At 42.4% G+C, this 24557-nt stretch overlaps 1 protein-coding gene across 2 annotated transcripts in view; it reads right to left on the minus strand.

Moving 5' to 3' along the window:
- Positions 1 to 23161, minus strand: part of DOCK10 (dedicator of cytokinesis 10) — a 263090-nt gene extending 239929 nt beyond the window's left edge. The window contains exon 1 of one of the 2 annotated variants that reach the window (XM_032857354.1): positions 22985 to 23161. In XM_032857354.1, coding sequence (XP_032713245.1) covers positions 22985 to 23107 — 123 coding nt within the window. In that variant the 5' untranslated portion in view covers positions 23108 to 23161. The remainder of the gene's footprint in view (positions 1 to 22984) is intronic. The other variant, XM_032857356.1, reaches the window with a different exon arrangement.
- Between the last annotated feature and the right edge of the window lie 1396 nt (positions 23162 to 24557).

Below are 24557 nucleotides of genomic sequence, written 5' to 3' on the forward strand. Positions count from 1 at the left end.
GAGAAATAAAATGATATTGAGGAGAGAAAGACGGAGAGAGACAGACACAGACTGACTGACGGATGCAGCAGTTTGACCTGGTATGGCATTTGGGGTAGACAGCCAAATTAATTATTCAGCATGAATACTTTTCCAGTTTGTCCATTTTCTTTTAGATTTCTAAACAGAGTCTTTTAGTAATTTTTTCTGCTTTGTCAAAAAAAAATGTGGATAGTACTGTCTAGCCAAAGAAGCCAATAACTGGAGATATTCCTACTGTTGAAAAAAAGCAAAAAGTAAATGTTGGCCCTGCTGAATATGTTTAAGCTGGCTTTCCTTTTAGATCTCCACTAACAAAGTTAGGTTAATCATTGATGAAATCATCTAGAAAATTGAATCAAACAAAACCCTGTGTTGACTGAGTTATCCAAGTAATCCTGGTTTGGGCCATAATTCTATTTATAATTGCATCTGTTCTTCTTTCTCTCTGCCAACAGAGAACAGAGGCCAGCGTCTGGTTGCCAGCCCCCATTCCCTGCCTCTCAGTGTCAGTTACTCTGTTGGAATAACATGAATTCACAGTCATGGGAGCGGGTGGCCTCCTAGCTTGGAGAGGCCCACAACTCCTGTTTGACTGGATTTTTATAACAGAAAAGTGAGCTTTAAGGATTACGATACCAATGTGACACCTTCTTTCCAAATGTAGTATTCATCATTTTCAAAGAAAAATACAGTGCACAAAGAGACATTTTTCATAAGCATTATTTTTAACAAAGTATTTGTCTCCTTTATTCTATCCTGTGTATTGTATCAATCACTGGGACTAACTTATCTATCTCTGCTTCTGAAGAGCTGGCAAGGAAAAACATGGACCCAGGGATTGGGGTGGAGGGACCCTCTGATCCTTGTAGGACTGAATTAGGGTCTAAGGGAAATGAGCAACGTGCACCTCATCTTAACCCTGGCTCTCTCTCTAGGACAGAGCTTTTAGCTGGCTTCATAGAAGGGCAACCTCCAGCAGACGTTAAAGCTGGGGGAGCTCTAGGCCTCTCCAAGATGTCACGTAAATGTATGTAAAGCTCTGTTACTAATTAGCAACAATCTGTTTTTGAATGGTTGCACATTTTCTAAACCTTTCTTTCTGAATTGTTAAGAACATGCTGGTGATTACCCACGAAAGAAAACAGCCTGATGGTTTGGGCCCCAGTGGAGACCAGTTGTCTAACATTTTGTCCCTCAGGTTGCTGCCTGCATGGCCCTCCAGAGCCTCGGGATCTCTGCTGTTATATGTGGGATTTGAACCAGTTAAGACTGTCACCCTGACCACACAATGTGAACAGATATGGAGAAATACCACACTCTCCAACTAATACAGGCTCTGGGTTTCTAAGATCGGAAACAGACTCTCATGGTTAACTAAAAAGAAGATGACTGTGAATCTGGAGGTTGGTAACTTCAAAGCTCAAGAGATCGTGGTTTAATTTTTTTTCCCCCTGGCCAAGATACAAATCCTCAGGCCAACCCACTTCAGTGTCCCATGCTCCTGCCTGGTTTTCTTCTTTATACCCATTTTTGATTGTCCTGGCATCTCCCCCTTCCTGCCTCCCATTTGGTTCCAGCTGTTCAATGCCTACTATTTTCTGTCAGACACAGTGGCCTGCTGCACATTCATCTGACACCAGATCCTCCATTTCGATGCGGAGGGTTTATCCTCTCATCGCTGGAAGCTCCTTTGCAGACACAGCCCTCGGCTCTGGCATTGGGTATCAGGCTGGAATGTGAGAGTTGAACAAAAAGATTAAAAGTTTTTAATGTTCAGTTATTATTCTGCAAAGCACAGTCTACTGATTCCATGACTATTAAGCTCAGGATCAGCAGCCAAAATCTGAGTATAAGTTAGGCAAGTTCCCATGCTTTCAGTCAAGCTGTGTGACCAACTGACAAAGCTGAACCAACAAGCTATAGCCCGAAGACACGGGTGTCAGTTACAAGCATATCTGCATCCATATGTTGTTCTTGGACCTGATTCCTTGTGGATCTAGTCAGTCACAGATACCCACTCAACATACATGTAACTCTTTGCTTGGATAGACAGAGCACTTCCCTTTATGGCTTTTCATAATCTGAAATGGCCGACAATTTCATGTTATTTTTCTCTCTCATTCTAGAATACTCACATTAGTAATGATTCATAAGTGAAGAGTCTTGAATCACTATCAAAGTATATATTATTTTTAAAGGGGAGTCATAAAAATTATAACCATATGCCATTGCTATTTTGTTGAGAATAAGACACACATTTATGTTCGTCTGTTGTCAATACAGCCTATAGAGCAGAACAAATGAGTCACAGCAAAGACCATGATAAAATATGGTGAGCACATTGGCAAAACAGCGGAGGAATAAAGAGCTAATCCTGAAGCAAAAATCTGCTTTCTGCCAAACAACTTAACCCAGAAAGACAGGATATTTTAAAAGCTTCTTTCCTCCTACATTTTGTTTATTCTGATTGGTCTCCAAAAAATCAAACTTTATGACATTATTTGGATGGACAAAAGTGACTTTGACTGCTGGTATATATTCTGGGGGGCTCCTCTCCTCTGAATAGAGGTAGCTATTTTAAGACTCTAAAAGACAATTTATCAACTTAATGACAATGATGAGATGATGTAATTTTCTAAAACTGTGTGTCAAACATCTCAAAAGGAGATGAATGAGGCAGCACTTGCTATCATTTAGGACAATCTCCAACCCCAGAAATCCAATTTCTGTCACACACTAGAGTATTTCCTCCTAGTAAGGACAATGAAATTGGTTTAGATTCCCAAGAACCTTGGGTTTCAGACACATACCCTTCTTGCATGTGTATGAAAATAATTCAATAAATGTGATGGAATGCATAGTGTGATATAGAAATATATTACTTATATTCCTTGGTTTTATTTTATTTTTTAAGATTTATTTATTTATTTTAGAGAGAAAGTGTGTGCATACAAGTGTGGAGTAGGGAAGAGGGAGAGGAAGGGAGAATCTTCAAGCAGACTCCCTGCTGAGTGTGGAACCTAACTCAGGACTGGATCTTAGGACCCTGAGATCATGACCTGAGCCAAAATCAAGAGTCAGACACTTAACGAACTGAGCCACCCAGGAACCCCTGTTCATTGGTTTTAAACACATCTGCAAAGAAGTAACAATCAGCATTTTGTTTCCAGAACTACACTTTGGGGACAGCTGGGCAAAAAAAAAAAAAAAAAAAAAAAAAAGGGAGTTTGCTAAAGGGGAGGAGAGTTAGAGAGCTTTCCCTCATGTTGAACAACCTTTGTGGTGGGCGCCATAAGTGTCCTGTTCCGCAGCATATCCTCCAGCCATCAGAGAACCTGACAGCACCACTAGGCAGTAGACTAAATCATCAGTTCCTTATTTCATTTCTACCAAAGCTAAGCAGATACTAATGTTTCCCTGCACCAATCTAGGGCCCTACGTCCTCACTCCAGGATGCCGATTTATTATTATTTCCCCATTCAAAACTGTCCTTGATTGTGTATTTTAACCAATCCCTTTGTTTACGAAGTGGCAGAGATGTGGGGGAGAGATCAACTCAGGGAGGAACTTGTCCATGAAGGCAAGACCATGCACCCTCTGGGGTGGAAATTCATCCCGCGTTGGGTCCAGGTGGACACTGCAAATGCCTGCAGCAAGTTCTGGAACAATCCCATATGTCGATCCACTTTAGGATTCTTGAAGTTGCAATTTGATTTCCCTAATTCAGTTGGGAGAGAGCATAGAAGAAAGAGTCTTGAGGATTTGACGTGGTGGCCTTGTTTGTTCAATTTCCCTCCCAGCTCTCCTCCAACACAAACAAACTTGAGTGTGTGTGTTCTTCAGTCTTCTTAAGGCCGCTCTTCAAGATAAACAGTCATGTCAGTATAACAAAGCCCATGCAGCTCCTTCGGGACACTTGAGTCAGTCGGAAGTTCACCTTGAGCGAGCTACCTGGCCATGCCTCACCTGTCTCTCCTGATGGGTCACACTGAGCTGCCTGCTCCACTTCTCTGGGTGTCTGTTGATAAATCCTTGATGGTTTACACTTGCCCACCAGAATCCCTGCAATTGCATTCCCACACCCAGTTTCGAGTCACAACCCTGAGCGGTAGCAACCCTGTGGCAGTAAAAATGAGTTATTCTTCTATGTCAAACTCACTTGCCCAACCATGTAGCTTTCTATAAGCGTAGACTTTAGCTGTTAACCTAAAATCAAAAAGAATCGTCTAAAAACTTACATGCTGCCATGAGAATTTGTGCCTGGAAAAAGAGAGACTTTGAAATTTCTCTCTGCCTTCCACTCTGGGTATTTACCATGACTCAAATGGAATGGACTAGACATTTTTATGCTGTATAATTCAGTTTGATTTAAATGAAACACTTACACAAAGAGTGCTTTGGGCCAGAACATTCTGTGGCCCAAATAACCCTTTTGTGCCTGGATTTGGGCAAAGTTCAAATACTTGGCATTTTCCTATGTGGAGACACCTGCTTGCATTTATTGCTGTGAATCTCATTATGAGGATATTCTACAGGACACTCACGTAGTGAGTAAAGAAGGCCAGAAGCTGGATGATGGGACGGCGCTGTTCCTAATTACCAATGTGGTGCTAAGAAAATGCTGGCGAAACTTCAAAATGCAACTTAAATAAATTCAACAAAGTTCCTTCTACAAAAAACCCTTCTAATCATCATCCTACCATTAATTTTTGAAACCCTTGCTGACAGGACCTCAAATCTCCCAAATGTATGCTAAATTGTCAGTGTGAAAGGGAAACAAAAATAGCTCGTAAACATATAAAAAAGATGTTCAAAATCTACTTTCAAAACGGGAAAACAGCAATACGATGTTGCTATCTTACACCCAGAAAACCAAGAGAAATGAAAAAGTCTGAAAATAAGTGTAGTATCAAGGAAGCATGCGTGACTGAGGAACAGGGCGCAGTGTTTTGGAAAAGTCTGGTAGCATCGCTGAAGTTGTAGGAAGGCAAGTCCTCCAGAATCCTCTCCACTTGGATTTGTAAGAGCCAATAAGGAAACAAAACACAATGGAAAAAACCTAAAAGTCCAGCCACTGCATTAGCTGTTTCAGGAAAGTATCTCCAGATGCTAAAATTAGTGGCAAATTCTGAGAAGAAGCAGGGGAGTCTCAGAGGATATCCCCACAAGTTACTGGTTAGTTGCAGAGGGAACTGGTTAGTTCCAGAGGATGGAACACTTGTGTCCTACAGATTCATTTGTTGAACCCCAAATCCATCAATGTGTTGGTATTTGGAGATGGGGCCTTTGGGAAGTAATTAGATAATGAAGGTAGAGCCCTCACAAATGGGGTTAATGTCATTATAAGGGATGGCGGAGCTTGGTTCTCTCTCTGCTTTATGTTCTGTGAGCATATACCAAGATGTCCCTCTGTCAAAGAATAAGAGGTCCTCACCAGACCCTGGACCTGTGTACACCTTCCTTTTGGACTTCCAGCTTCCATAACTAAAAGATGTGAATGTTTATTTAAGCTACCTGGCCTATGGTATTTTGTTCTAGCAGTGCCTGCTGACTAAGACAGGAACCTAGTAACCTTACAGAAGATCAACCCGGCAGACACCATCGTAACTAAGTGACCAGTAGTGGGACAAACTGACATCATGTCCTCCCAACAGGTTGCACTGAGGATACGTGCCCCAAACAGCGTAGCTGGAGTGTCATCAAGAAAACATCCATCTAAAACCAGACTGAGGGTCATTCTACAAAGCAAGGGGCCTGCATTTTTCAAGAGGTCAAGTTCAAGAAAGACACAGAAAGCCTGAAAAACTGTTCTAGGTCAAAGAAGACCAAAGGGATATGACATCTAAATGCAGTGTAATCCTTGGATCCTGGACCAGGAAAAAATACAGTAGGTCAATTGGCAAAATCTAAGTTAGGTTTATGAATCAGATATTATTATTGTGTCAATGTCAATGTCTTGATTTCAATCATTATATTATAAGTATTCAAGAGAACTGCTTTCAGAAAATATACCTGAACTACTTTGAGCTAAAAGGGTGGTATGTATGCAATTTTTCTCAAATGTTTCAGAAAAACAATAGTATGTGTGTTTGTGTTAGAGAGAGAGAATAAGAGAGAGAAAATGAAACAGAAAGAATGGTGAGAAATGATTAATTTTAATTGTGATAAAATGGTAATATTCAAGGAAGCTGGGGGAAGGGTATATGAGATTCTTTATATTGTTTTACATTAAAAATACATTTACAAACTCTTTTTGTAAATCTGAATGTTCTTCAAAATAAAGAAAGTAAAAGGTAAAGCAAAGCAGGGAACTGATAAGCACATAGTGTGCAGGGGTTCCCTACAGGGACGGAGGAGGTTGGGATGAAGAGAAGCAGAGTGACCACGGTCTGGTGGGTGATCAGGGAAGGATTCCTTGAAGAAATGATGAGTGAGGAGCTGAGAGAGTGAGCAGCTGAGGAAGAATGGTGAAAAGAGCTTTCTGGGCTGGGGAAGAATAACACAAAAGCCTACGGCTCACAGGTGCATGTTGCATGCCAGGTGCTCAAAAGTGACCCGTGAGCAGGAAGAGGATGCTGGGGTTTGGAGCTATTAAATCAAAGATTTTCCATGTTAGCAATGGTGCAATTTAATGTCTCTGTATTTCTTCCAGCAACTGGATAATTCATAAAAATTTAATGTACAATGTATTGTGTAACTAGGAAAAATGTTTAGAACCGGTAGAAATGTTCAGGAGCTAAAAATTCCAGTGAACAATGATAGGGTGTGCACTTTAAAATATAGAGAAATCAAATTGAAATGCAATGTTACCTTAGAGTCACATCATGTCATTGAAAGGCAATAATTAAAATGAGTCCTTTAAAAAAAAAATCTCTGAACCTGTTCCATTTTCTTGAAAGCACTGGATCTGAATGCTGGGCTATTACTTCCAAAGCTAAGTAATATTTAGGCATCTATGAAAGGAAGAGAAAGATAATGCCATATTCTCCTTTTGCATACAGTATCTGCCAGGCATTTCCCTTTCAAAAATGACATGGAGTGGTAAGTACACGTCAAAGAACTATAAAAATGCACATGTATCTCTCATCCATCCAACCAAGAGTCATTTATTATATTATAATAAAATGCTGTAACTGTCTGATGAGGTGAGACAAGAACTAAATAATTACAACAAAAAATAATCAACATGTTCAAGAAGTGCTATGGAAATGTGTAAGAGGAAGGGACTATCTGTCAGTGGCCTCAGGAGAGGGTAAGAGGTGAAGGAAGAAATGAGTTGGATCTGGAAGGCAACAGGAATTGAACAAGACAAGAAAGAGAGGCAGCGTGCTGTAAGCATCTGGTAACATGCATGGCTTACGAGGGAAATGTCCAGAACCTTGAGCACACTTAGTGCGGGAGAAGTTGAAGACAGAATCTAATAAAAATCGAGGCTGGAAAGGCAGGTTGGAACCAGGTGAGATCTGATCCCTGGGGGCAGTAATCATGTGCACTATCAACATTCGGGAAGAAATGAATCACGATCCAAGCTGCGTGCTCACAAGTTAATAGAGGCAAAGTGTGGAAGGTGGATTACAGCTAGTGTGAGTAGATCAGAGACTAGTTAGAAGTCTGGAATAAAACCCTCAAAGATATTGCCCAAAGACAACTTGGGAAAGAAATCGTGAATGACTAACCTAGATCACTGAAGTCAGGGAGATATTTGAATGATTCAGGAGGTAGCACTGCCTGCACAGGGAGTATGATCAGATGTGAGGTAGTAGGGAGGGGGCAGGATTCAGTATGGTTTTGGTGTGAGATTAACTGGATCAACTAAGATATGAAACTCAGGACAAAAGAAAAACAGATTTATGAGGCAAGGAAATGTTGAGTTTGAAGTCACTGAGGGGCTGCTGAGCCAGGAAGGGGCAGAGCTCAGGTGCAGAGCACAAGGTGGAGATGGAACAGAGAGTTTCTGTGCACAGGTGAGAGCCGAACCTGTGTGAATAGATGAATCCTGTAGGGAGGTTTTTCAGGAAACACAGAGAGAAGAAAGTCTAAGGCTAGAACCCTGGTGAACCCCAACAGTAAGTGGTCCATTCTCCTTTAAGATAGCTCAAGAACTGACAATATATTAAGGAACACTTGATCCATTCTCTGAGACCAAAGCATGTACTGAGTTTGAATCTCTCCTTATTTGTGAATCAAAGATGCCATTTTGAATAAAACTGCATGTGTTAAATGACTCATTTAGCTATTATGTTAAATGATAAAAGATAAAGGATAGTTTCAGCCTATCTTTCTGAGTCATAATCATTAAGCCGATGTACCCCAATTGTAGGCAGTTTGTTTGGCTCTGACCTGCAGAGTATGTAGTTCCACCTACCAGGCTTCTCAGTACATGATACTAGACAGAATATGGAGAAGGAAGTTCAGGGTCTGCTAGGCTTGAGATTGCCTACAGATCAAGCTACTCTCATAATGGTGAGGCTTGGGCAGAGATGGAGCAGGTTTCAGACAGAGTTCAGATTCCCCTGAATGCCCGGAGCAGACCCCATTACAGTCATATCTGGTGATAGTCTCTTGTCTGCTGAGTTACAGTGATGCCCATTCCTAGGAACCAGGGCATAGAAGCCGATGTGTAATGTTCTCCTTAGACAGGTGGCACCGATGACAATGAACATGAATGTAGTTTAAGGAATTTATACGTGTGTTATCATTTAATCCTCATGAAAACTGTATGTATCCTTACTTTACAAGGAGAAAAACTAAGGTTTTTTAGCTTGATCAAGTACACAGAAATAGAAAGCATTTTGGAACTCAATTCTGATCTCCTACAATAGACTGTTTCCTCCACTTCATAGTAGAATCAGAAAAGAGTACTTGGGGAGGATTTGCTCCTTTTAATAATACTCCTGGGTGTGTTTTTGGTAGACTCCTCTGAGATGCTCACATTGTAATCCTCAGAATTTGGGAATATGTCAACTTTCATGGAAAAGGGGACTTTGCCACTGATATTAAGGTGAAAGACACCAAGATGGGGAGATTATCTTGGATTATCCAAGTGGTTCAATCTAGTCACATGAGTCCTTAACAGCAGAAGAGAAAGGCAGACAGATGCAACCCAGGAAGAACTTGACCCACCACTGTTGGCCTTGGAGATAGATGGAAGGGGCCGTGAACAAGGGATGTGGTGACCTCTACAGGCTGAAAATGGCCCTCGGTTTACATCCAGCAAGGAAACCAGAGCTTTGGCCCTACAGTTGCAAGGAACTGAATTCTGCCAACAACCCAAGTGAACAAGCATCAGATTTTCCTCCTTGAGCCTGCAAAAAGGGGATAAAGCCCTGCCAATACCTTGATTTTAGTCTAGTGAGAACCCTACCAGACCTCTCACCTGCACTATGGTAAAGTAATACATCTGTGTGAAATACATGGTAACCTCATTATGGCAGCCATGGAAATCCAGTGACTGTGTTCGTATCTCTACAAAGTCACAGAGACCCAGACTGAGTCAAGTTCTGATCACTTTTTAGGACACCAGAGATCACATGCCATCATTCAGGTCACTGGAGGCAACAACAAAAGTCATCGTGCCAGCTCACAGGAATTACACAAGCCCAAGGACACAGCTGCACCCTTCCGGACACTCACATACCAGAGGCACACAGTTTCAATCTGCAGCCAAATGTAAATCACAGAGTCTCGACAAGCAACAGGTAATACTGACTTTGTACGCTCAAGAAGTAAACCACACGTGTACTATATAAAGTTCTCTGCAAGCAGTGCTCTATTTGGGTCGAAGGCTTAATCATTTTTACTGGAGAGGCCAGTGGAGATATAAGCAAAATTCCGGACTTTCATCTAAGGGTAATAAATTCTACTGATGGCTGCAGATGGTACAATGACCTGAAGGACAAAAGTCAGTAGGTTTGAGATCATCCGTGGCCTTGCTCTGTGACCCCGACCACATCCACTGAAACCTCTCTGTGATTCAGTTTTCTTTTCTGCTTTAGACTAACTTATCCTTCAGTTCTAAATGTTTATAGCTGTAGGATGCCAAGAAATGTAGTACCAATTCTCTTCCCTCACTCGGAACATGGATTTCATGTGGGATTGGTAGACATGAGTTCCAGAAGAAAGAATCCTCAGGACAAAACTGAGCTTGAATCACTTAATGCCCATTAAACATTTAAATGTTCAGTACTAGCTTAAATGTGTGTCAAAGAATACTTCTGTCAACAGAAAAATGCTCCAAATAAACACACCAAAAGTTGTTACTAGTTGTTACCATGAGCTTTTTTCTTCATTATTTTCTAGGTTTTGAGTTACTAATTTAATAAAAGCCACGTGAGTTTAAAAAGTACATATGTAAAAAGAGACTATTAAGTGAAAATTGGAATTTGAAAAAACCCATGGAGCATGTTATTAAGGTATCCTAATACAGTGCCAGGAAAGCTCCCTGACCTAAAGGAAAAAACAGAGTTTTTAAGAATTAAAATAGCATGAACATTCACTGATAAGATCATATAGCGTCGGTGGTATAGGAAGGGTTTCTTGAAAATATAAACCACTGTTTATCATGGGACTGCAAATGGACTGCTGTCAAAATTCTGTCGCCCACGCTTCCTGAATTTTAATCCATCCTTTTCTGCACCCAGCGCAGAGCTGCATTCTGCCCCAGACTTGTGACTGCTCACAGGGTCGCTGGCCAAACAGAGAGGCCTGTGTGTGCCAGCGAGGTGCCCACAAGGGAAGGAGCTGGCATTGGAACAATGATAACACCTGCTCAGCTGAATCTTATTTATTCAAGAGTACACATTCATGCCAAACAATACTTAACTTTTTTTTTGGGGGGGGGTCTTTGAATAGCCTTTTTTGGGAATCTTAAATTTGATTCCATTCAGTTTACTTCAACTCAATTTATGCCCATGGAACAGCTACTATATGCTGATACTCAATCGCCTAAGTGTTTCTTCTCTAAAGGACCCAGGACCTTCTTTACTGCAAACCAGGCACTTAGATTTCCTTTTGCATATCCAACCTGTACTTCTGCCGTGTCCAAGGGGGGCATGCCTTCTTACACTTCATAAGCATTTAGTTAACATCTACTATGTGCCAGACATTTTGCTGTCCCAGGAACATGGAAACAGTAATCACACCGCCTATTCTTGAAGGCCTCTTGGGTATTGGAAAGTTGCAGACCACACTAGGTCCTCCTGGGCCAGGAGAGGCAACAGGGACCAGGGTCATGTAAGCCGTGGTTAACTGTGTGAGAGATCAGACTAGCTACCAATAAAGTGATGAAATAACTAGTTTGTGGTTAGTGATGAGACCACTAGTCTCCCATTTCTACGCCCTTCTGTCCCAAGGGATCCAGGCCTTTTCCAAGGTACACCTGCCAAGGAATGGATTTTCCCTTTGGCCTGAATTTAAGTCAATGGTGACCTCGTGTATTTAAGGTTGATCTCCAACTGCTGAATGAAATACCCCAGACCTTGTTTTGGATCAGGCTTCTGGGTGAACAATCTGGGAAAGAAGACTCTTCTGTCTTTCTAATGCCTATGAAATCATACTAGGGCAGAGACAGACAATGCTACCCTTCTCAGGTGTAAGAAGGCGGTGATAGAGGCAGAGACAAAAAAAAAAAAAAAAACCAAAAAATCAAAAAAACAAAAAACAGAGACAGAACTAGCAAGAGAGTTCTTGTTTTTTTGATGGCAGAGAGGTGTGAAGCTTGGGGGAGAGTTCAAACTCTCCCTACCACTCACCTATATTCTGTACATGTGGGGGCTGGGAGGAGGTTGGCCAGGCCTGTAAGCCAAAGACCAGGGCGCTAGAACTGGAAAGCTCCCTCTCTTAACGCAGGTGGGTCTTTCTATTCTCAGCAGGAAGGCAAAGAGGGAAATGAGACTGCAACCTTGCACTGGAGTCCCCCCTCCCCAGGTTGGAAGAACCTGTCTCACACACCTTTGTCACTGCTGACTGTTCTTTTGCCAATTCTCATCCCCCTTGGCCAGTCCTTTGGGTATATGAATGGCCACTTCGTCCATTACATCCTCCAACAGCCAGGTTCTACCATTTTCATCACTGAAAAACAAATTTGCTTGTAGCCTATTTGAGCCAGTTCCTCCAGTTGCTAAAATCAGATATCTTAATCAATAATGATGTTATTAAGATGAAAAAAAGTATATTTTAATCCTGTATGAAAAACTTTAAAAGGAGAACTCCCTAGATTTTTAAGACTAAAACATCTTTAAAGGTCTCAGTGTCCAACCTTCTTGTTTTAAAGACATGGAAACTGAAACCCAAAGAAGCGTAAAGCCTTGGTCAAGTTTACACAGCCTAGAAGCCATTGCTTCCTAATAACAAAAAGAAACTTTTTTTTTTCAAATTGATTGGATAGCAGCCACATAATGGTTTTGACTTCAAAAATTGAAATTGATAAATGAACCTTTCACGTTAGCACTCAGAAAGGTCCTGAAAGAACCTCTCTGTCCATACCAATATGCCAATAAATTTTATTATTAGCCTTTTCACATATAGAGAGACCTTATGGTTATGTATATAGATATGCTTTAAAGCAACTGGGAATACTTTTCATTTGGAAAATAAATTCTCTTTTGAATAAATGTCAGATTTTCATTTTTATTTTCTTAAAGATTTATGTGTTTGAGAGAGAAATCGAGAGCAGGGAGAAGAGCAGGGGAGAGAGACTCTCAAGCTCACTCCATGTGGAGCACAGAGCCCAATGCGGGGCTCAATCCCAAGACCCTGAGATAACGACCTGCGCCGAGATCAAGAGTCGGATGCTTAATCGACTGAGCCACCCTTAAATGTCTGATTTGTAAATAAATAATGTAAAAGAATAAACATAAATAACTTTAAATATTAGATATCCATATTTGAATTTTCTTCTTCAAAAAAGTCACTGGGCTTTCATATCACTCTTCATTTTTATGAAAGTTACTCAGCTGTAAACAATTTCCATTTTCTCGTTCTAAAGAACAGTGACAAAAGGACTTCTAAAAGCTAACTGAATAAATAATGGATGTTCAAAAATAATTTAATTATCACATTTCACTGAGTAGCAAATTTTATTTAAGTTTTTTGTTTGCTTGTTTGCCACATCAAATGTTCACGCCTGTGTTCTTTATATAGAATGTGCGATTTGAAAGTCCAAAGCCAGTGGCCATTTTGACCAACTTAATTAGTCACTTAAATTGGTAATTGCTAGAATAATTATATAAAGAAAAGCTCATTGTGCCATCATAAATGGTGTCATCTTTTTAAACAGACCACCCTCCAGATCCTATTGTTAAACTCTGTGCCATTTTGGTCTTTAGCTTAAAGAGTTGCCAAGCTTCCCCAATTCCATGTCAGGAGAGGTGGTATGCTGAAATTGAATTAGAAAAACTGACTATTTTTACATTTAGCAGCACAATTAAAGGAACTTTGCCTAATTTGGGTCCATTAATTCTTCTAGTCTCAGAGGCGTTTCCACTTCAATCTAATTGCAAAATATTAACATTTTCAAAAGCAAGTATTTTTCTGTATTGCCACTAACTCAGTCACATTCATTAGATTTTATCATTTCTACATCATTTAATGTAGGTCAACATGTCGCGTCCAGCAAACACAAGCATTTCTTTCCAGCTGACTGATGTTGCAGTAAAAGATAAGAGCAAACAAATCTCACTTTAGTGGAAAAAACTCTTCTCATTTGTAAACATGAGCATCAAAATCAAGACTACAGAAGACAATGTAGCAGATGTAATGCTGCAACCCAATTATTCCATGCTTATCGTGCCAGAAATGGATTTCTATAGAGAAGAATCAAATGATGCCCCTTTCAGAGTTGAAGGAGGCTTTGTTTGCAAAGCTTAACCCACTGCATGCTGGTCATTCCTAGGGAAACGACTGAGCACGGATACAGTGTCCAAAGCAGGAGTCTCTCCTGGTATCCTGCATTCTGAGATGTCATGGATAAGGAATGGCTGAGCAGAGCAGAAGTAGCCACAGGTCTTCTCTTGTTAAGAAGCTCCTTTTCAAAACCTCTTCCTGTGGCAAGTTCTCTGGGGTTTCCTTTTCTGTCCTTGCTCTCTCTCGCTTGGATGCTGACTGCATGTGTAATGAGGCTTGCCTGCCTGCCTGCCTGCCTGCGGCAACTGGTCTGCAGGACAGAGCAGTTATGGAGAACACCGGCTCTGGAACTGAGCTACCTGCCTGTGACTCCGGGATTCATCCATGACTAGTCATTGGATCTGGGGCAAGACCGACCTTAACTCATCTCCCACCACGTCTCTAGAATAGGATAAAAAATCCTTTATTGTGCACTTGTCATGAGGATTAAAAGAGATTGTATGAGTCAAGTCCCTGGCACATAGGACATGCTCACTCTCTTTCTGAGTACACTGTGAAGAAGATGACTCAAGGAACATCATTAGCAGATACCGACAAACTGGCCATTTGCAAGTCATAATTCCATTACAATCACTCACTGGTGCACAACCAGCCCACTTTCCTGATGCTGCTTTTAGCACCTCATTTGCAGTGAAAAGGGAGACTCCCCCCCCACTTTCATATAGTAAATAAAGTATAAAAGTAGTGAAACAGACACCTTTCCTTTTCTCAATGGCATATATATTTGAAAGGAGGAAGTTTGGGAAAGAGAAACAAGAAATTAAATAAGTAAAAAGATCTACTTTAGGTGGTGGTTGGAGCCCCGAGGAAAATGAATGGAACACGTGTTCCGGGAATGGAACACAGAAGGTTGCAGTGGAGGGAAGGCTGAGGAACACCAGCTTCTACTTGGTGACCCAGGAGGATCCCTCTGAGAAGAGGACATCTGAGAACCCAACAGAGGAGGAGGAGAAGCCATGAGAACTCTAGGGCTAAGGAATGGCCAACAGAAGGACTCAATTTTGTAATCTTCTAATTTCACAGATGAGAAAACGGGAGATTGCAAAAGGAGGCATGACCCGGTAAAGGGCCAGGGTTGGAATTCTGCTCTCCAGACTCACATGCTCTGAGGTTCCCTGCACCAACTCCCAAACTGGCCAGATTGCTCAAAGTGTTCATGGACAGTGGAAGAGAGGAAAGAGTATCCCAAAACAGGCTGAAGGACAGCCAGTCAAAGGGATCCTGGACCATGTCACATGGGGGGGAAATCTAGACCTTAACTCCAGAGAATTCCATCCTGAGAACATTCCTATGTGAAGGAGAGACATCACGTTTCTCTGAGACTCAGTGACTAGAAGAGAAAAAAAAGAGAGAAAGAGAGAGAGAGAGAGAGAGAAACCTTTCATGATTTTCTGATTCTAGCAATCAGATTTCCTGGTATAACCAATTATTTTCAAATCACTAACGGTTTCAATGATAGCAACATAAGTCTTATAAAGCAACAACAAAAAGTCATTATTGAGTGTCCTTCATGAGTGTTAGTTTTCCTGCTTTAAAATTCTTTGGTAAGCAGGGTAACACCAGCCGCACCCTGGAGCTGGTCTTTAGAGCTGTAACCCAGGTCAGGACTTTTTCAGATTCAGATTGTGCCTATTTTATATACATTATGGAATTTTTTGCTTAGCCTGGAAGTGTAAGATTACACTACAGTTAAGATGCGGCATGAAGGAGAAACTATAACGGAAACTATCAAGGCAATTTCCAAAGTCATCAGCAAGGAACCAATCCATTTTCATACATTTGTAGGTGATCTAAACTTTATTTTTGCCTCAGGCAACTCTTTCAAAGAGTCATGGAAGAAACTGTCTTGTATTGGACCCTCACCCAATTGTCTGACTGACCATATACTGCAAAATTATGGTTATAGTTGTAGCTTATTTTTTGTGTTTCTCAAATGGTAGTATGCATATAAGCTACCAGAGGATCTTGTTAAAATACAGGTTCTCTTCCAGTAGATTTGCCATGGGGACTGGGATTCTGCATTTTTAACAAGCTTTCAGGTGATTCCAAAGCAGCTAGCCCATGGACATTCTAAGTGGTGGGAATCTATATTGCCCTGAATGAAAATCACAGGAAAAAATGTCTTGCTTCTTGAGTCTCAGTATAAGTTAAAGCTGAACACATACAGAGCAAATTATTTTCTTTTACGTTGCAGACCTCTTAATCTCATGGCTGATCGTGTTTTCCTTTTCGACTTGGCCACTAGGAAACAGTCTTAGCAGGACTGTAGGAAGGAGTTAATGGTTATGAGTTGTGTTCACTAATAGTTCTCCATTAATCTACTCTTGACAATGTTTAACTTTCCTAATATTGCATTTTTGTTGTTGCTATTATTGCTATTTACCCTTTACTCACTACATTTTTTATTGTTGCCTTATATGCATCTTTGTAAGACACTTCAAATCACTCCTTTGAATAAAAAAGTGCATGAAAAAAGAATCACAACACAACCTAGATAAATGAAAATACATGCTCAAGGACACATGAGGCACTGGAAAATTTCAGGCACTGGCTGGAGTGGGGTGAAGGGATTGAGATGGAGACGCAGGCTGTTCTAGACAGAAGTAGATTTGAGAAGAAATAACCCCACCCTCTTTCACAATATGCTTATGGTTTTGCCAGATTGATAGCATAAGGATGGCTGAGCAAGTTTACATTTGAAGGACTTAACAACTGAACTCTGGTTGCTGTAAGAGGGTTTAAAATTATTACTTTTTTTAAAGATTTTATTTATTTATTTGACAGAGGGAGGCACAGTGAGAGAGACAACACAAGCAGGGGGAGTGAGAGAGGGAGAAGAAGACTTCCGGCGGAGCAGGCAGCCCAGTGCACGGCTGATCCCTGGACCCTGTGATCATGCCCTAAGCTGAAGGCAGATGCTTAATGACTGAGCCACTCAAGCCCCCCAGGGTTTAACATTATTATGGGTCTTGGAACAGCTTTTGCTTTGGCTTCTAACCCCAAAGGAAAGCTGGAGTGTGCAGTGATAGATATTCTGAATTATCAGTGGGAAGGACAGAGTTCCTCTTCCTTAGGTAGAGCTAACAATTAGAGTGCAACATCAAGCAAATTCAACTCCTCGTGCTTTCCAGTTTAGAGATGGTGCTGGAAGCCACTACAGAACTGAAAGGTAACACTCTGCTAGTTACTATTCAGGGTGCAAGAGAGGTTCCTTAACCTAAAGTGAGGTCTTTAACCCTATGAATCTCAATGGCTTCCTCTGTAATTTGTAACAATAATAACATCCTCAGGATGGCTCTGAGAATTACACACTGAACTGCATGCCAGGCACTTCGTGGGTTCTCCTTCAATGGTTTATCCTAACACATGCATTGCCGCTCTTTTTCTTTTCGAGGCTTCAAGGAAAATTGTTGTAAAGGAGAAGAGAGCCAAGAACCACACTCATTACTTTGTTTTTGGACCCATCTAGAAGTTGTCCGGATCCCCTGTTGCTACCGTTTATCTTCAAAGTCACTTCTGCAATGTGCTTGAAAAGTAAGAAAAAACAGTAGTTGGTACAATCAATAACATTCAACCTTGATGTTGTAAACTAAGCTTGTGTTGACTTCTTCACCATGCCGGGTACCTTCCTCATGAAGGAACACCATCAACATAAGCTGTGAGACTATGATTTCTGCTAAAGTGTAAATACCCTTGTTATGAAGAACCCTGTCAAAACCAAACCAAACCAGACTATGCTGTGGGCGCCAAACAAACAGGCCTTCACTCCGCATCCTGCTTGAACCCGAGCTGCGGACAGTGACACAACTGTTCTACTTCCATTCAGTATCACTTTTTGCATGTATCATTTGCTCTCATTCCTAGCATACTACTTTTTGGAAATTCTAGTATCTCCCACTCATGTGTTTGAAGCCCCTCCTACTCTTAACCATTTACATATCATAAAGTTCAGAGGAGAGGAAATTCTTCCTTCTGCTCCTGTAAACATGTTTACAGACATTACTTCTCAACCAAAGATTTTGGGTCTGTCAGAGGTTCTGCTTCTTATTCAGAGCTCCTCAGAGTATCAAAAGTAGTATCATTGGAGGACAGAAGAAGTTACAAAATGTCAAAGGAAAGTAAGGTTATGGAATTTTTGTGATTACAGAAGTCAATAGTGTCCTTTCTCAACCACTTACCCTTTATGCTTTCTGCTTATGCCCATACTGGGTAAGTACAATCACTTCTGGGAGGACGTTTCCTCTTTAAAAGACATTGATAAACAGAAATATCATGTGATTCATTAATTCCAATACGGGTATTTACCCAAAGAAAATGAAAACCCAAATTCAAAGAGACAGAGGCACCCCGATGTATACTGAAGCATTATTTACAATATCCAAGGTATGGAAGCAACCCAAGCAACCATCCACAGACGAATGGATAAAGAAGACGTGGGGTGTGTGTGTGTGTGTGTGTGTGTGTGTGTATACTGGACTATTATTCAGCCATAAAAAGAAGGAAGGAATCTTGCCATAGACCAGCAGGTGTTATGCTAAGTGAAATAAGTCAGAAAAAGACAAATATACCTTATGATTTCTTATATGTGGAATTTAAAAAACAAAACAAATGTGCAAACAAAAAGACAAAAGCCTCTTAAATACAAAGAACAAACTGGTGGTTACCAGAGGAGTGGTTGTGGTTGGGTTGCTGTATGGATGAAATAGATGAAGGGGAATAAGAGGCACAAACTTCCAGTTATAAAGGAAATAAGTTACAGAAGTGAAAAGTACAGTATGGGGGATATAGTCAATGGTATTGTAATTATGTATGGTGACAGATGGTAACTACACTTGTCATGGAAAGCACTGAGTAATGTGTGGAACTGCAGAATTACTGTATTGCACACCTGAAATGAATATAACACTGTGTGTCAATTTTACTTTAATAATAAATAAAAATAAATAAAAGAAGCTAATAATGTTAGTTACAATGCAACAACGACTTACAGAGAAATTTTTGCGTAACAACAGAGTAAATGTCATAAATGCATTCAAGACTACATATAAATAAAGTGGTTCCCATCTGGGAAATATATAAGAGGCTTCAGGCAAAAATTGACCAGATGATTATTTATTCCTCAGAGTCTTCCATTTCTCTGACTCACGCCATCACGTTCCATAAATAAAGATCTATATCTCTCAAAGTGACAGCCCTAATGTGATGTTAACAGAAAAGTCATCTCTACTTTCTTTAAAAGTATTTTTCTTTTGAAATGCTATTGAATATAAATGCAGAAAAGTGTGCAAATCCTAGATTTATAGCACGAATTACAGAAAACTCTCTAAATTAAATAATTCACACAAAAATACAAAAGCACCTCATACATTCTAAAAGAATAGTTTCCTGTAAAGAATTACTAATTAGTGGCATTACAACTTTGAGGCCAACATCATATGTATATTCAACCAAAGTAATAAAACACTCAATAAAACTCACCCACTGACATGGAAGAAATGTTTCCAATCATTTTTCAATTGAGATTCTGCTCTAAAAAGGCTTGCTTTGTGAGCATGAATGGGATGTCTGGAAATTACTTAAACTCTACTCGATCTTGAGATGGGCATTGACATGAATTGTGATTCATTTGTTTTCCATGGAAAAATTTTAGAATAACTAAGGAGCAAATATTTCTCTTCTTAAAATATATGGCTTTTGTTCATAACTGTTATGTATTATTATGATTTTTTTCCTTTTTAAGAACTTCATTGAAATGCGGTGACATATAAAAATTGTATACATTTAAGGAGTACAACTTGATGTTTTGATACATGTTTACATTGTGAAGAGATCAGCAGGATGAAGTTAAATAACTTAACCATCACCTCTACATGGTTACCACTGTGTGTGTGTGTGTGTGTGTGTGTGTGTGTTGAAAAGATACTACTAAAAATCTATCCTCTTAGCAACTTTCAAGTATTCAACCCAGTATTGTTAACTAAGCTGCACACTGGATCTCCAGAAATCCTTCATCTTGTGTAAGTGAAACTTTGTAGTCTTTGACCATCATCTCTTCATCCTCTCACTTCCCTGCCTCCTGCTCCTGTAACCCCCATTCTACTCTTTCCTTCTATGAGATTTACTATTTTAGATTCCACATATAATTAAGTTCATGCAGTATTCACCTTCCTGTGTCTGACTTGTTCACTCAGCATAACATCCTCTAGGTTCATCCACAGTGTCTCAAATGGTGGGATTTCTTTCTTTTTTAAGGTTGGGATATAGAACACATTTTCTTTATCCAGTCATCCCTCTACAGACATTAAGGTATGTTTCTGTATCCTGGCTATTGTGAAAATGTGGCAGTGAACATGGGAATGCGGATATCCCCTCCTCTTAAGAGGGATTAAAATAAGTTTGACCCTGGTGAGGTGTCTTGTCTGCACATGAGTCTGCCATAGTGCTTGGGTTAAAACTGAAATCAAGTTTGCTCTGGCTTATAGCTCTACCTACTTCAGTAACTGCCCTCAAAATTGACCCCCTAGTCAATTGCTCTCACTCAGCATCTCTTTGCCCTGTGTTCTCCATAAATCACACACATTTTGAAGCCTTCCTGTCCTATGTACATGTGTGTAAGAGTGTGTATATACACATATCCCATTCTCAGAGTCTGCAACTCATAACTACCTTGTTAATCTGACAACCTTGTCTATTCTTATTGGATAGAGCAGAGTTCCAACCTTACAACAATCTATCTGTAACATTCTGGAGGATTTTGGCCCCCCAAACAGGGTTTTTAGAAAGGGCATCATGTGAATCTAGCAGCAAGTCAATTTTTCTGCATAAAACCTTCTAGTATCTCTCAAATGTTCTTCAGTATATGACAGCCTGCTCCAATATACACAATTCTACTTGACTGTATTGAAGTGGGCTACCCATAATCTTCTTCCCCTATCCTATTAATATTCTCCCTTGACAACCAGGATTTGAGGAGTTGAAGCAACAAACATAAAGGATCTTAAGGGATTGGATCACATAAGCTAGGATTAGTCTCCACACATAGTCCAATTAGAAGGTTTTAGGTTCAAAAGGGATGCTCTGCCCCCACAGAATCCTACTGAGTGTGGGTGCCAACTCAGAGAACTCATCACCTTCCTGTTTCCCTTAAAGAGTTCCCTGATAGAATGAAATTCAAAGCACGTGTCTTCTTGCTGCCAAGATCGCTGCCCAAACTGCCTGACTAGATGTGTAAGAGCCAGTGAAATGTCTTGGCAAAAGCTAATTCAGGAGTGTTGGCCAAGGTGCTGAAGTGAGGGGAGGGAGGAGGGACACCTTTGCCAGGGAGTTGCCCCCTCCCAGACTCTTTTTAATACATTGAGCTTATTCATTTTGACAAGATACCCTAGGATCTCAAGCCTGACATAAATTCAAAGAAAGTAATGGATGCCTATCTAGAATCCAAATTCTTTATAGAAATTCTAGCACTACAAAACTCAGGAGAATCCCCTTAAAAATAAAACAAAAATCAAAAACAACATTTAGAGCTGTTTATTCCAAATGCATGCTACTTATATCTCTGCACTTCTCCAACAGATCAGTCCAGAGATTCAATAAAACAAATCGACAGTACAATGAAGTTCCTGTCAAGTAAATGGCAGAGAATAACAAATCCACAAACCCGACTGATCATTCCAAAGTAAAATTTATTTTCTATGCATATTTGAAGATTTTCTTATGATCTCATTTACTCAAATTGAACCTCCCCCCCCATCCCCAATGTCCTTTCTGACAGTTTATCCTTCCTGCCCCGAAATAGTGCATGCTGATATCCCAACCACGGGCAACCCTTGGCACAGGGTTGGTGAACAGTTGAAATCACCTCTGGGTAACTGCGGAGCGCAGCCAGTGGTAAGTAAAAGAGAAGGCACCCTGGCCACCAACCCTGGCCACACTCCAATCACCCCCGCCCTTTTGGGCATCTGATGCCTCATCCCTCTGCCAGGCAATTAGCTTCCGTTCTGTTCAACTTTCCGACCTCTGGCTTTAGAGAAAAGTCCTGGCTGTGGGAACTGGCTCTGGACAGCTCTTGGCTCCCTCTTCATGGGTGACTGGCAAGAGTAACACTTTCTTTGACACCCTTAAAAGAAGCCGTTTAATTCCTAATGATATTTCCTGGCAATAAGGAAAATGAAACCCATAGCGTGGGATTCCCGTCCAGCAGAGACAGGCCAAGAGTGAGGCTGTTGAGCCCACGTCTGAGTGTAGCGCTCTTCCCACTCTCTCCCTATTCCCACCAGAGTTGATTTTTTTTTCCCCTCCGGACACTTACACCCCAGAGTGTGACACCTACTGGAACTTATGAGCATCTGGAGACACAGGGATATGATTTGGGCATCAGACATTCGGAATGGCTGGCTGCTGCCCCCAGGGATTTCCCGCGGAAATCACCCAGAACTTAGAAGGCGTTATAACGAGGAAGTAACCAATAAAGCGATCTTGGCGTGAGAACCCCGCGAACATCTTAGAAAAAACCCAGAAACCATTGGATACTTAATGACCCACGTCTCCTCCAAACAGTTCCCCGGTCCCTTTCTGGAGGAGCATAGAGTGGTTTGTAGTTTTTTACCGCGTGGACGGAGGGTGGTGCGAAGGACATTTATTTCCGCGATAGCGTTAACGCGGGGCTCCCAGCTTCAGCCGGAGGACCTCAGGTCACATCGTCTCCAAGCTGCGCACCAGTCGCCAGGGGTGAGGGAGAGCGCAGAGGACCGCCGACTCCGCTCCCGCGGATCCCCCACCCTTCGGGTCGCTCGCACCCCACAACCTAGTGCCGATGTGACTCTCGAGGCATTCCTGCCACCTCCCCAGCCCCCAAACCCACACACATCGACTCCCACGCTCTGCGCTTCTGAGTGTCCCCGGTCCCCCCGCGCGCTCCTGGACAGGAAGCGTCGGCGGCGCTGCCTCGCGGAGGGGACGCGGGAAGGGGAGGGAGGGATGCGCTGGGCGCTCCGGGAGGCCGGGCTCGGAGCCCGGGGCGCCCCGGGAGCGCGGGAAGGCGCGGAGAACGCGCCACACTCACCCGCTGCTGCTGCCTGCTGCTGACGGCCACCGCGGCGGCGGACGCGGCGCTGTGCCGGAGCTCGGCCGCCTGCCCGGGTCTCAGCAGGCTCCGGGTGAACCTGCGGGTCCGCTCGCCGGCCATTGCCTGCCGCGCCGCTCGCGCGGGGGCCCGGAGCGCGCGTCCCGCCGGCCTTCCCCGCGCCAACCTTCTGTACCCACCCGCCGTTCAGGAAGCGGAACTCGGAGCCTCTCCCCCACCTCTTCCTCGCTCTACTCGCAAGAGGCGGGTTTTTCTCTCGCGCACCCCCACTCCCCCACCCCCTTCCCTCCACCGAAGCTTCGCGACGACTTTGCAAACTCTGCGCTCCCCGGGCGCGCGCAGCCAACTCGGCGAGCGGCCCCGGCTTGGCGGCGGCGGCGTCTCGGCAGCGGGGGCTGGAGGGCGCGCGTGGGGCGGCTCCTGCAGGCCGGCCCGGGCTGTCCCTGTCGCCCCAGGGACCGGCGGCCGCAGGGGAGGGCTCGGGGCGGCAGCCTCAGGGCTCCGGGCGGGGCCTACCCACGCCTCTCGCCCCCATTTGGAGGCTCCTCGCTCGTCTGGCTCTCTGGCCGCTCTTGCCGGTTTACCCCCCTACCTTCCTAGGCAGGCGGATGGGCGCGGGCTCAGCTGAGTTGGTCTTTCCATCCTTAGGAGGAGATCAGAGGCTAATTATGAGTCTGGTGCCTGGGATCTCTCCTGTATCGCCAGAGCCAAGCTTTATAAGTCTTCTTTAGCTTCCAAAGTCATAAATGCTTTCTACCGGTATTCATGCATTAAGCGCCCACCGTGTACCAGTTCACATTGTTCTGGAAACCCTGGATAAGGAGGGGAACTTTCCAGGCCTTCCTTAAGGTTGTGTAGGCCTGGTACATTTTTTGGGTTAGAGGTGGGAGGCAGCAAATTACCATGTTAAACAAATGAATTCAAATATGTGAACAAGGACATTTCGCATAATAAAAGCTAAAGAATAGTAAACCAGGGTAAAGTGGTGTAAGAGGCTTGGGGTGTGTATCTGATAGAGTGAGGGCACTAGAACTAACTTGTGGGTTTACCAGGTAGGGGGAGTCAGATACGGGGATGACTTACACTTGTGTTGTTTTTCTGCTCCTGCTCTGACCACGCATCCCTTTGGTCTGCATTTTGTCTCCAGCCAGCTGATTAAAGTCTACTAAGAATTCTCCTGAGTCACACCCAGAGTGGTTTGGGGGGCTGGCTGGGGAGAAGAGCAGTTTGCCCCCCCCCCCATACTAGTCTGGAGAGATCCAGGACAACCACTCCTAAGTATTCTAGGTTTTTCTTAACTGCTTTTTATAAATCTGTCACCCTGACATTTTTTCCAAAGCCAATATGTAGTTTTAACACAGTGTTGCCCTTGGGTATAAAAACTTCTTGAGCAGCTGATAAATGTGCTTGAGTCCTGAGGGTTGCTGGGGTGTTGAGGTGGAGGGATAGGGTTGCTGGGTTATGGACATTGGGAAGGGTATGTGCTATGGTGAGTGTTGTGAATTGTGTAAGACTGGTGAATCACAGACCTGTACCCCCTGAAGCAAATAAT

This window comes from Lontra canadensis, unplaced genomic scaffold (assembly GCF_010015895.1).
Source record: "Lontra canadensis isolate GAN:19392208 unplaced genomic scaffold, GSC_riverotter_1.0 scaffold13, whole genome shotgun sequence".
In the NCBI taxonomy this organism is placed as follows: Eukaryota; Metazoa; Chordata; class Mammalia; order Carnivora; family Mustelidae; genus Lontra; species Lontra canadensis.